This window comes from Octodon degus, unplaced genomic scaffold, assembly GCF_000260255.1.
Source record: "Octodon degus isolate 3935 unplaced genomic scaffold, OctDeg1.0 scaffold00483, whole genome shotgun sequence".
Taxonomy (NCBI): Eukaryota; Metazoa; Chordata; class Mammalia; order Rodentia; family Octodontidae; genus Octodon; species Octodon degus.
This window is the reverse complement of record NW_004525059.1, coordinates 19,746-33,725: the sequence shown is the minus strand read 5'-3', so window position 1 is coordinate 33,725 and position 13,980 is coordinate 19,746. Positions and strand designations below refer to the sequence as shown.

Here is a 13,980-nt window from a genome sequence, read left to right as displayed (position 1 = left end):
ATGTGGTATTATTGTTTCATCTAAATTCAGAAATTTTAAATCTGTAAATATTTATTGCCTAACACTTTCTGCCTTGAGAATTCTAATTATATGAATATAAGTTTCTTATTTTGGCACAGAGTGACTGATCTGTAAATTCTTTCTTATTGATTTTTATTTTGGACAATTTTTGTTATATTCATATGCCTGTAAAAATTTGTCTACAATGTGCAATCTATTATTAATCTCATGCTATGTATTCATTTCAGAAATATTTCTCTAACATTCACTTTGTCTACATCTTTTATATTTCACATTTCAATACTTATCTACAATTTTTAATATGCAATATAATTATTGATTTTCAATAAAGTTAATGAGAAAAAATAGTAATCCTTTGTTGAGGAACAGCTGACAAATGTTTTCCCTATATTGTGGGTTGTCTCTTTCTTCTTTTTCTGGTTTCTCTTGCTGGGTAAAAGACTTTTTATGAGATTCAAGTTGTTTACTTTTTATGACAGTTCCTGTGCCACCAGGGCTTTATTCATAATGTCTTTGCCTACATCAATGTCTTCAAGAGTTTTATCTAGTGTATTTCCCAAAGAATCTTTGTTTCTGTCTTAATATTTAGATCTTTGATCCCTTTCAAATTTAATTTAGGGCTTAGCAAAAGATATGTGTCCACCTTTACTCTTTGGTATGTGCAGAGCCAGCTTTTCAACTAAAGAGGTTATCTTCATTCCAGTGAATGTGTTTGGCATCTTAGTCAAAGATAAGCTTGCTGAGAATTTCTGGTTGTTTTTTTCATATTCTGATCTATTCTGATCTGATCTTTGTGTCTTTTTTGCCAGTCTCACATTGCTTTATCAAAGTAGCCTTATAGTGTCATTTCTAGTCAGGGATTGTGATGCTGTCTCCCTTAACTTTGTTGCCCAGAATTGTCTTTGATATTCTAAGTCATTTTTCTTTTCAAATAAATTTCAGGTTGGTTTTCTCTAATTTTGTTAGTGATACTGTTGGAATTTTGATTGAAAATGCATTAAATCAGTATAACATCTTTGGATGTATGGCACTTTTCACTATATTTGTTCTTTCTACTCAAGGGCAAGGAATATCTTTCTATTTTCTGTTATCTGCTTTAATCATCTTTTTCAGAATACTGTAGTTTTCGACATAGAGGTCTTTTACATCCATTGTTAGGTTGATTCCTGGGTATTTCACATTTTTGGATGCTATTGGGAAAAAAGTATTGTTTCCTAATTTCTCTCTCAGTGAGGTTGTCATTCATGTACAGGAAGGTTAGTGATTTTTAAGTGCTGACTTAGTATCAAGCTATTTCAGATTTCCTTTTTAGAGCTTCATTCAATTGCTTTGTTATTACCACTTCAGAGAGGCCAAGTGGATGACTTTCAGACTGTCCCACCTCATTACCCCCTTGATTTGCCTTTGATAAAATGGATTTCTGGTGTTACCTCTTGTTTAATTGTCTTCTCGTTTTCTTTTCATTTTTTATTGGTTTAATTCCTGGGGCCATGTTTGTAAATTTCCTATGATGTGCTGCTTTATATCTAGTACTTGGAACCCTCAGAAAATGACTATTTTTTCTGAGGTATCTTCTAGGTACAACTGGTTTTTGGATTTTTGAGTTTATTACAAGATCCTAGTTCTTCAATTTGTTGGGGATGAAAGTTGCTGCCTATTTGGCCCAGCCTGTGGTTCTTTGGCATCTTACCAAAATATTTTCTGTGACCATTTCTGTGATTGTCATTCACATTCTTAGAATACCAGGAAGAACAGTAGTTTAGAACAAGTATAATTAGAGCATTGTTTAAGGCAATAACATCAAACACAGCCTAGTAAATAGCAAATTGAACTTGGGCTTTCTTTTTTGTTTGCTTGTCGTTTTTACTTTTTGCAGTACCAGGAATCTATCTCAGCACCTTGCACATGCCAAGTAGGTGATTATACCCCTGAGCTTCTCCCTGGTCCAGCAAATTGAGCTAACCATTAATTTTCTACCTATTATTATATGAGCTAGTTTTTCATTAATTTAACAAAATCTAAAAGAAAAAAGATAATTGTATACAGTATGCAAGTCCTTAATATGTCAATTTTGTCCTCAGGCATTAAAATTTTGAGTGGGTTATGGAGAAAATAAAGAAGTGGAAGAAAATGAAGAGATTAGAAAGAAGGCTGGAGGATGAAGAGAGATCATGTTAACTTTGAGAAACAGGTGCAGAGGACTAGAGGGAAAGAGAGAAGGAAGAGAAAAAAGAATGGAAGAGAAACACAACCAATAAAGGCTAGAAAACACATTCACACTCATATCAAAACAATGAAGAAGAAAAAAACAAAATAGAAAACAAAGAAACAAAAATGCCACAACAGCAACAAAAAAGAAAAGAAAAAACAGAGAAAGAGAAACAAAGACAGAGAGACAGAAAGAAAAGAGAGACAGACAGAAAAAAAGATAGAAACAGAGAGAGAAAAGAAAGAACAAAAGCAGATTTGTCTCTACTGTCAGTGGTAGACAACTTGTGGTAAGAGATTGCTCACTCTTTCATGTGTGAGAACAGAACCCTCTGCACTCACCTCCATATGGGGTAGTGCTTCATGTCTGCTGCTTCGCTCCACTGCTGCATCTCTCTATAGGGGCATCTGTGATCACCAACTTTCACAATGTGTCAACAGGTCTGAGTCATTCCTCTTGTGCACTGAATCCAGTCTCAGGAAGAAAGTACCACCAGCTATCTGTTTCTTATTCATTGAAGTATCTCTCTTCACTCTCTCTATAGGCTTCCATTTATACTTCATATCCTCCTGGGTCCAAGGGGCCCACTTTTCCCCTTCTTGTCTTCCCTATGTAACTTTACTTCATTGTCTGAATGGCTATTCTCAGAGAGACTGTTTCTCTTTCTGTCATCTTGGCCAACATTAGAATTTGTTGCATGACCTGTGTTTCACTTCTGAGGAAACCTCATAGAGACTGACACTGCAGTAGACTTCCATGTCCAGATTCCCAGGCAGAATGACTAGAGCCCTCCTGCCATGCGTTGTTGTGGAGGGCTCTGTGATTTTATTATTTAACACATATTACAAATAAATATTATTAAATGCTAGAAATTATATATAACAATGATTTGAGATGTATTATCTGAAAGGATTAACTTTTGTAATGTAGAGTAGGTAATAGACAGTACACCAATTACAAAATTACTCAATTCATTGTAGTACAGATCTAGAATGAGTCTTGAATGCAGTTCTGTACAATCAGTGTATATTTGATTGCTATTTTTCTGTGACTCGGACTTTCAGATACTGACCTAAGAACTTGCATAGCATCCTGGCTAAGAAAGTAAATTAATATCTTGTCTTCATTCCAAGATCTTTGAAGTAGATCTTAAGCCTTTTGGACTTCACAGTTTCTGTGTTGGAAAGAAATATGTCCTGTGAGATTCTCCAGTTTTGTCCTTACCACTGCAAGATATCCCCCAAAGGAAGCTCGCTTCTCTGTCTGAATAGCATTCCTTTGTATACTACAGCCTAGATTATAAACTATTAGCCCATACTCTGAGTTGGGGAATTCTCTTGGGATTAAAAAAGCTATATTATCTTAACAAAACAACAATAGTCAATGTGTTGTGTCTAATAGCTTTAATTTTTTGTGTGTAATTTTCAGAAGTTTTAAATTGTACTCAGAAGCAGAAGTTCATTTTATAATTTATCATTTATTTGAAGCACAATTAGGTTTGTCGATTAACCTCTTTCATGGCATCTTTTATATGTAGAATGAAAAGTATCATTCCTTTCCAAATTTATGAAGAGCTTTCATGCCTACAGTATAGTCTGCCTTTTCTCTGAAATAGGGTTAAAAACAAAGACTAAAGAAACCTAGTTTTGAATAATAACAACTCCTAAAATGAATTACCAGTGGTGTGTGTTTGTTTGCATAACAGAAAGAAAAACTAAAGTGCAAGAATGGCATTTTGTGATTCTCAGTAGATGATGAGACATGTAACATCTGGTCTAACATCTTCTGTGAAACTGCTCAATCTATCCTGAGGACCACATTTTTCTAGAAGTTCCAGATCTGAAGTCTGAAACCTAGAATCATAAGTAAAATCATACTGAGTTATGGCTTGTCATATTCTTCTTCATTTTTCAGTGAACAATCACTATGCTGGCATGCAACTAACTGAAATTTTAAGACTTTATTATGGATAATAATAAGACAGCAAAATTACAGAGTTTGTCTTGTGTCCCCTCCACAACACTAGTACATGGGACATGTGAGGATAATAGGTGACGATGAATTCTTCTGAAGTTAGGGAGCTTTGAGATGTTAGGTGCCTAAATAAGTGCAGAAAGACAAAAGAATAGAGAAGACAAACTGAGAAACGATAGAAAATCATGAAATTTGATGAATAATCAGTAGTGCCAATTGTGGGAATAAATTTAGTTTTCAAATAAAACACATACAATACATAGACCATTGGAGCAAAAGATACTGTCAGAAAGTATTACATTTAAGCTATTTACATCACATAAAATTTGAATAAAATTTAAAAACTCAACTCATTTTTCTTTCAGCTGATTCACTTCATTTGATTTGATTGATGCTTCCAAAATTTAAGGCAAGGTGGGTGGAATATTTTGCAATATTCTGTTAGGCATTTGAGTTCATCTTCTTAATAGCAGGTACTTAGTTTATGACTGTATTTCAGAGATAGATGGCATACAAGAAAACGGTGAACTTCTCTACACCTAAAAGAAGGCAAGAGTGTAGTCTGTAGGGATGGTACTAATGATGCAATTGAGATCCCACTTCAGGAAAGATTACATTTGAAAATGAAATTTTAATGGTCACTTGGGAAGGAATGTATCTACAATTTGTGAGAATACTTGTCTTCCAAATAGAATATTTATTAGGAACAATTTTCTTTTGTCATTGGTACATATAAAATGTGACAATAATGAAGATACATATATCATATTTTGGTAGCCAATATCAGGGAAAAGTTCTCTGCAGGCTTGATTACTTCAAAAATGGCATTACATGGTGATAAGTTCAATATCATCATAACCAGTATCTTCTGATCTAAACACTAATGGGGAGGCATTGTCTTCCATCTTGGTGTTAGAATCTTCTCTGGGATGATGAAGAGAGATGCCTGAAAAAGCAAAGAGAATCTTGGTTTCAGTTTTCATAGAATAATAATCTGAGTTATCTTAAAAGGAGTAAAGCCTAATTTAGAAAGGCTACAGTGAGAAAAAAAGAAAGGCTACAGAGTATGTTTAATTTTTTGAACTTGTCTGAAAGACTGGACTGTGCTATCTTATATTTCATCTTCCCTATTCAGTACCTTGTCTTGATCTAAACAATGTTGGAAAGGAGACAAACCAATAATGGAAAGGTGTAGGAAAGAGACATGAATGCTTTCTTACACACCAGGTTAGTATGATTTCTTAAGACTAAATGGAGCAACCTGGACATGGTGCTGTACAACTATAATTCTAGAACTTGGGAGGCTGACTCAGGAGAAGTGAATTTAATATGAGTCTGAAGTACAAAGCCAGAACCTATAACAAAGAAGATAAAAAGACTATAGACAGCAGAGAACCTCACATGATTCCTCAATACCTCACAGTAACAAATCATACTAGACGTTAAGTTATTTATTATGCTTCAGACCTTTGCCTGATAAAAATAGACAATAACTCAAAGTAACTCCAGTCTTCTGCTCCTTATAGACTATATGCCCATGATGAGCATAAAGCCTACTATTGAGAATGATAACCGATTTTCTGTTGAAACAATGACAGAAAATTATTTTTTTCTACTCATGATGAAAACTTCTTACTCCAATAACATGTGTTGAAGATTCTGCATTAATAGTGGCCCATCTTGTAGGGTGTGCTGACACAAGCCTGTAATCCCAGTACTCATGAGGCTAAGACAGGAGGATTTCTGAGAGTTCCAGGCCAGCCTGAATTGCATAGCAAAACTCTGTCTCATAAAACACACACACACACACACACACACACACAGACAGAGTGGGCAATGTCAAATTCCATCATTCAATCAAAGCATTATCTAATATTGAGTGCTTTTATAGATAATAAATCATATATATAGATATAGATATACATTTTTTCCATAATTTTATTGATAAACAAATAGCAATGAGACAGTTTCAAATCAAATTAGTAGGACACTTTCAATAATTAACACATTGCAAACATTCCTCCCAGTGGTTAATTGCTGTATAAGATGTGGACATGATAGCCTATCTACAAACACAATTAGAACAAATCACTCTATTCATTAAGAGAATGTAACTATATATCTATCCTAACCACTATGAATACACAAATACAAAATGGATATTCATCTGTATACACTTTTTTTTGTTGAGTTCCATTATTTGAATATTATACGTGTGTTAACTCAGCAAAATATTCTGAAAGAGTTCAGTAGTCCATAATAGTATTGGGTCTTTCGCTTCACTGGCAATGTCAATTGTTGACCTGAGTCCCCTACAGCTCAACATAACAGCATGGCTTTGCTTCTTATATTTCGTTTTTATATGTTTCTGCTGGATAGTTAAGACCAAGGAAAAACAGGACCTATGCAACAAGAGTTGTAACTTTTGGGTCTGAAAAGTTTAGTGAAATCCCCTCAGGATTTATCCTGAGATCCTGTACCTCAGATTGTTTGTCAGTGTCAATCATGTGGATGAGTCATGGCCATTACTTGGCCAATGTGCTTTCTGTGAAAGCCTGAGAGAATGTTTTCTCCCCATGGGTCTCTCCTTAGCCACACTCTACATCATCGATCACTTTCCTCTTTGGCCCCATAATCTTGATCAGAAAATTTGGGACACTGCCGCTTTACATGACATTACAATACAGGTTCTCATACATCCTGAGTCTTAATTGACCTTGAAAGGCTAGGGCCAAAATGTTGGCTTTCCTTGCAGCCCTCCTTTTCATCTAATTTTGGTCTGCAAACTTAGGTTGTTAACAATCAAGAAGACAAGCTTATTGTTATTACCGTACAACTTAGGCTGTTAAACTTAACCTCACTCTCTATTGAGATGTCATCTCACCACAGAAAGAATGGTTATCATAAAGAAATCACCCAACAGTAAATGTTGGAGAGGCTGTGGGGAAAAAGGAACCCTTCTCCTCTGCTGGTGGGAATGTAGACTAGTGCAACCATTATGGAAATCAGTATGGAGACTCCTTAGAAAAGTTGGATTGGAAATCCCCTTTAAACCAGCTATTCCTCTACTGGGAATTTTCTCAGAGGATCTGAAAACATCATATCATAGTGATATATGTATCCCTATGTTTATAGCAGCCCAATTTGTGATAGCCAAATCTTGGAAACAACCAAGATGCCCATCACCTGAATAATAGTTGAAAAAGATGTGGTATTTTTACACAATGGAGTATTATTCAGCTATTAAGAATGATAAACTGCAAGCCTTTATATTGAAGTGGATGCCACTTGAACATATATAATGCTTTCCAAATTTCTTATCATGAGTGGCTAGAACTCTCACGTTTATTGTCAGTATGGGATGCGAAAAATGTGATCAAAATAACAATGGCTCAGTAGAATAAGCTCTTGCTTGGCAAGCGCAAGAGCCTGAGTTTGATCCCCAGTTCCACAAAAATAAATAGATAAATAAATAAATATATAAATCTTAGCATTAAAAAATAACAATGGGCCTATAAGTTATAAAGGGCTATTTACATACAATGAATAGTGAACACTCATGGAGATCAGAAGATTTGGGATAGGTAAAATAAAACTAAATCTTGGAATAGCAGAGAAATTAACATTCTTTAATTACAGAAAGTTGCCTGAATTCTTAAGGTAAATGAAAAACAATAATCGTTTGATCCAAACTTCAGTTTTCCATTACAGTAAAATTAGAGAACTGAAGCAGTGCTGTATACTCACCTTCACGAGAACACCCATCACTACTTTCCTCTTCTGGGAAAATATTCATCTTACCCATCCCAGAGGTAGAAGAAATATCAGGAGCAGGTAACTCTTCAACATCATCATAACTATTTCCTGAGGCATCTACATGTTTACCTACAAGGTTTGGAAGTAGACAAGGATAAAGTGGAAAAGCAAATATTTGTTGGACTACTTGCTTTCTTATGTATCTACAGATGTAGAAATTCTAATGAAAGAAATGTAAGTAGTATTGCAAAGCTGCTGTAAAGATACATGCATTCTTTCATTTACTTTGAGAACATAAATGCAGAATATTCTAAAATATCAGGAGGCATCTCATAGTAGACAACAAAAATATTAGATTGTGAGATTTGGGTACTAACTTTAAGATATATGCAACATAGATGAAAGTCATGATAAGTATGAGTCAATAACTTAAAGATTCACTCTGTGCTAAGAGAAGCCAGAATTATATCCATACTCTGAGGAGTGAGGGACATGAAATTGAAATTAGCAAGATAGTCTTGGCTTTTTTGCTCACAGGTATGAGGTCCTCCAAATTGAACTCCATAAGGTTTGGATTTCTGTCCACCTAATTCCCTGTTGACCTTCAGATCCCATTTCCACAGAACCCTCAAAGATCTGCTTCATGTTAAATGTTGACGATCTTTACCACTTGAAGAAAGTCCAAGATGAACATTTTGTCTTATGTCCTGTGAGGAGAAAATCTCTCTTCAACTGGTTAGAATATGCACAATCCACTCAGTGTATTCCATAGATTTTCAAATCAATTTATTGATAACTATGATCTGATTAAGTGCTTATTCATATAAATCAAATAATGATTTATTTATCACTCTACCTTGAAGTCAAAACCATATTTTCCACTGTTCTTTCTCACCATGAGTTTTTATAAATAATCAATCTCAAATGTTATTTTAAAAGTTATGGTCTTTGAATTTATACTGTTACATTTGTTGTATTCTGTAACAAGATACAAGTATCTTGGATACTAAAAAATTTGATATTTCACTTAATTAGGTCATAGAGTGGTTGGAGTGAACAAATTCCTTTAAATTGGAGAGAAGAAATGCTAATTATTCTAATCATAGAAAATAGTCTGCAGATTTTATTCATTTTCTTCATAAATTTATCCTTTGAAAAATCTCTCTGTCTTACCTGAGACAGATTCCTTGTCTCCACTATCCTCCTCACTGTCCCCTGTCTCATAGGGTAACTTGTTTTCAGGCTCATCTAAAATGTTTTCTGCAAGGAAGAAAAACATAATCTGCACATATACTCATGGAGCCAGAGGTCATGGTTCAAAAGAATTCTTGAAATTTCATATTTCCAAAAGAAGATTTGAAGTTCCTGCTTTACAAGGAAGATTGCACTATGCTGAGCTTAATTTCTCTAAATCTCCAGATTCCCATGTATGAAAAATTTGTTCCATAGCTTGGTTTGATGGAATGTGGAGAAATAGGACCTGTAGGGAAATGTTAGGTTCTTGGAGGCACTATATGTGACATATAAAAGTGGAAATTATCAAACCCACCTAGTCTGTCCAACAGAATCTCCTCCTTTTCTATCTCCTGGTACAAGGCTTCCTCATTTGCATCTTTAACAGTGGATGAGGCTGGAGAAAGAAGTGTGAATTCAGGGACTCTTCTGCAAGCTTTTTAATTAACAATAAAAAAGCCTTCTGTGTTTCCCAGTACTCTTCATGGCAGAGACCCTCTCTGCCACCAGTGTGACTTACTTTATTACTGTGCTCTGCTGGGACAGAACTAGTTTTCCCCACCATGCCTCATTTACACCCCATCTCAAATGACATCCTGCTCACAGGACACCATCATATGCAGACTATTCCCTTCATTCTAGTATCAAGGGATCAAGTCTTTTCATTAATAAGTGGGGTTTATTAATAGATTGAGGGTTAAAAACTGAAACGTGTGAACTCTTGAGAAAACCAAAACTTGCTCAAGATGCTCCACTTCTTTTCTTTTTTTTCCTTTCTTTCTTTTTTATCTTCTTTCTTTCTTTCTTTCCTTCCTTCCTTCCTTCTTTCTTTCTTTCTTTTTGTATTTAGGTCAGGGTATACAGCGTGTACAGGGTCTCACTGCAGAGATTGGACTCTTAGTGATCCTCCTGTTTACAGCCTCCCAAGTGCTGGGATTATAGGCATATGCCAACACATGCAGTCTCAGAGCACTCCAGGGGCAGGGCCAGCACAGCAAGCCTGGGGATCAAACTCCCAGCCCCAACATCTGTATAAACAGGCATTTTAATCCACTGAGCTGTTTGGCAGGCCCTCTACTTATTTTCCAAGTCAATAATGCACAACCTCACCTTTCAGTTGAGTTATCCATCTACACCGGTGAATCCCCAGGGTGATGAGCACCAGGAAGAGAAGGACTCCCAGGACAATGCAGAGGATCTCAGGTAAGGAGAAGTGGTTATGCACAGGATCTGAAACTGAACTGGTGCCTAGGAGGAAAAATGTCCTTTAGTCTACAGAAAGATTCATACATTCCAGAAACCCACAATGTGCTGGTCTTGTCCTAAAATTGAAGAGTATAAAGTCTGTTTCAGATAAAATGAATCTGACTGAACTCTAAAACATAAACAACCCAGATGACAACCTGAGATTATCTAACTCTCTTATGAGCCTGGCACTAAGGGATTACTGTATAGTGAATCCCGATGATCCCTGAGGATTCTCTGACTGGTACAAACTTCTAAATATGGCTCTTTCTAACACATGAATATCAGATTTACTGCAATTTTCTCTGAAGTACTTAGAGTCTATAATATAGGTTCTTAAAAATCTGATATTCTACTCATTGCATGGCCTATAAAAATTACTTACTTGTATGTGTTGGGGAAACTGTTGTCCTTTCAGCTAGAAGGAAGAGAAAGAAAATGGGTTCAGTATACTGTGTTGGTTGAACTTTTGTTGGCTACCACCAATACAAATGGTTCTTTCCCCAATTCCAGAAGCTCAAAGTGCAACATTTCTAAAGACACGTCTGAGCACAGTACATTGTCTAGAAAACTCTTGGACCCACACACTCCTGAAGGCCCAGCCCATGGCTCTGGCACTGCCACTCACCTGAGCACCTCACACCTGCATCCTCTTCATGCTTACAGTCGCTCTGTCCCCAGGGTGCCCTAGCACAGGCCCACAGGGAAGACTCTTGGCCCCTGCATTCCACATCATCCAGCCATATGCTTCCATTTCCAGGGCCAAATGCAGCCTTTCCCAGGGCATCCAGGGCAGGGCCACAGCCCAGTTGCTGACACACCACCTCGGCCTCTGCCAGGCCCCAGGAGTCATCACACACTGTTCCCCAGGAGCCATTGTGCCACACCTCCACACGCCCTGAACACTTGCTGTCTCCACTTCTGAGCTGAAGTTTGTCTCTGTCTGAAAAGACAACATTTCTTACTGCCCTGGAAGAGGGAAGGAGCCCCTGAGAGTCATGGAGAAGAAAGGGAGGCTGAGGTACCTGTGCAGTGGGTGGAGTTTGGACAACTCTTTGGTCTTTGTCCTGCAGGAGAAGGCATAGAAAACTCTGGATCAGAACATGCTAGATCTGGTTCTGAACTAAGACAAGGCTCTAAGGTCTTGATATCAGGCCAGATGGGAAGAGAGAAAACATGCTTCAGAGTTAGTGTCACAGGCTGTGATTGAGACATCCATCACTGGATCACAGCCTTGACCAGCTGGAATTATTGCATTTGTTTACTTGAACATAAATCTCTACTCTCTAATTTCACACAGTAGACATAAATTGGAACCAGACAGTGAAAAACTTAAGTTGTTGAACACAGGCACCACTCACCGTGTTGACAAAGCTCATATTTTCAGCCCCTGAAGACAAGATAATACTGCAACTGTGGGGCCACTAAATCTTTTTCAAATAATTCAAAAGACAGTCTGTCAATAGTAAAGATCAAAAATATTAGTTTGATCTTAGTTATCAAAATATTCTGCCTTTGCAGTAATTCTCAAAGCCCTGCTCATTTTCACAGGCTTTTGTTTCAGTTGTGTGTTCCACTTTCTGAACCCTCAAAACTATAGAAACCCATTAAATATGGGTTATCAACAAGATTCTTTGTCTTAGCTCCTAGAAAACATTATAACCTTCCTGCATTCCCCATAAAATCATATTACTTGTCATCTTTTAATTCTTCATCATAACATCCTTTAGGAGATTGGGGACTAAGCAAAGTATCCAATAACCATTACTGAAGCACGGACCTAAATCCTAGAGTGTGGCTTTAATGCCTGAATGAATAAGTTCTACTCAGAATAAAACATGGAAAAGAATAGGTCATCTGAGGACCAGATGCTTTAAAGCTTATTAAAGTCTAACTCAGGCTCATATATAAATTAAAACTTCATCAGGTAATTTAGATATAGATAACTGAAAATAAAAGGCAGAAGGCTGGCCAATTAGCTCAGAGGATTAAAGCTCAGAGCCAAAAGTTCCAGCCTTAGATAGAGAGAAAACAGAAACATACAAAAAAGAGGCTTCAGTCCACAGCATTTAAAAGAAAATTCAACTCCCCAGATAACAGAGTATTTACAAAGCAGTCATTCTACACTTCCAGATGTGTTTTGGGAGGGACCAGTTAGATATAAAGACTTTAAAAACATACAAACAAGCAAAAACAACCCACAAATCCACTTTGACATCTACAGATTCTTATAGGGGATGCTGTGCAACAAAAGTTTTTAAAAAAGAGTTCTGCTCCTCCTATTACCTTTCACAGATACCTAACTAGACAAGAGAGTCAGGCAGGTCAGTGGGTTCCAAATAGCAATGTGCTATCTCGACTCCTAGAGCTCCACAAACTACAGAGACTAGATCCAGGCTAGATCAGGAGAGCTGGATTCAGCCTAAAGCAGATTTCATATATTTAGGTTTTTTTTCTGCTTTCTTTTGTCATTTATTTCTAGTTTCATTGCATTGTGGTCAGATAAGATGCATGAGATAATTTATGTTTTCTTCCATATACCTATGCATGACCTATGGACTAGTATGTGGTCTATTTTAGAAAATGACCCATGTACAGCTAAAAAAAAAATCTGTATTCAGTTGTGGTTGGGTGGAACACTCTGTATATGCCCACCAAGTCCATTTGTTCCCAGCTCTGGTTCAGTTCTGCTACTTGTTTGCTAATTTTTTGTCTGGTTGACCTATCTTTTTGGAATAAGGGGTATTAAGGTCTCCTGTTAAGACTGTGGTGTTGGATATTATATTTTTCATGTCCATTAAGATTTGTCTTATATAGTTGGGTGCTCCCGTGTTTGGTGCATAGATATTTATGATTCTTACCTCTTCCTCTTGAATTTTTCCCCTAACCAGTATATAGTGGCCTTCTTTTTTTATTTGATCATTCTTGGTTTGAGGTTGAGAGTGTCTGAAAACAGGATTGCTACCCCTGCTTTTTTCTGAGGTATGGGGGCATATAGTCATATTCTTTAAATATTTTTCATTTTTTAAAATTTCTATCTCCATATTCTGTAGGTACTTAATGTTTAACATATCAATACTTGATGGAAAATACCTGTTCCATGTTATGCCTAAAATGTTTGATATTCAGACAGATAGTGAAGTTAAATCCAACTGCATAAGATGTAGGGTAATAATAAGCTTCTCTTCTGGAGGGTTAACAACCTATATTTGCAAACCAAAAATCAGAGAAATAGATGGGCTTCAAGGACAGCCAATATATTGACCATAGCCTTTCAAGGTCAATGAAGACTCAGGATAGAGAAGAACCTGTACTATAATATCACGTAACTCAGTGTGTCCCAAATTTTCTGATCAAGGAGATTATGGAGCCACAAAGCAACGTGATCCATGACATAGAGTGTACCTAAGGAGAGTCACCTGGAGAGAAAACATTCTCTCAGGCTTTCACAGAGAGGAAATTGGTCAAGCAATGGCCGTGACTCATCCACATGGCTGACACTGACAAAGGATCTGTAAACTGCTGCACAGGGTTACAGGATA

The 13,980-nt window shown here is 36.6% G+C and overlaps 1 protein-coding gene across 1 annotated transcript; it reads right to left on the bottom strand.

The window, feature by feature from the left end:
* Positions 1-4,985: 4,985 nt before the first annotated feature.
* On the bottom strand, positions 4,986-11,225 carry LOC111814757 (antigen WC1.1-like). The gene is made up of 8 exons (XM_023708705.1): positions 11,212-11,225; positions 11,067-11,158; positions 10,824-10,856; positions 10,304-10,441; positions 9,510-9,590; positions 9,134-9,220; positions 7,952-8,089; positions 4,986-5,150 (listed from the first exon to the last, which is right to left on the bottom strand). Exons 1-8 carry the CDS (start codon positions 11,223-11,225, stop codon positions 5,032-5,034), a joined length of 702 nt encoding a protein of 233 aa, XP_023564473.1. The 3' UTR covers positions 4,986-5,031.
* Between the last annotated feature and the right edge of the window lie 2,755 nt (positions 11,226-13,980).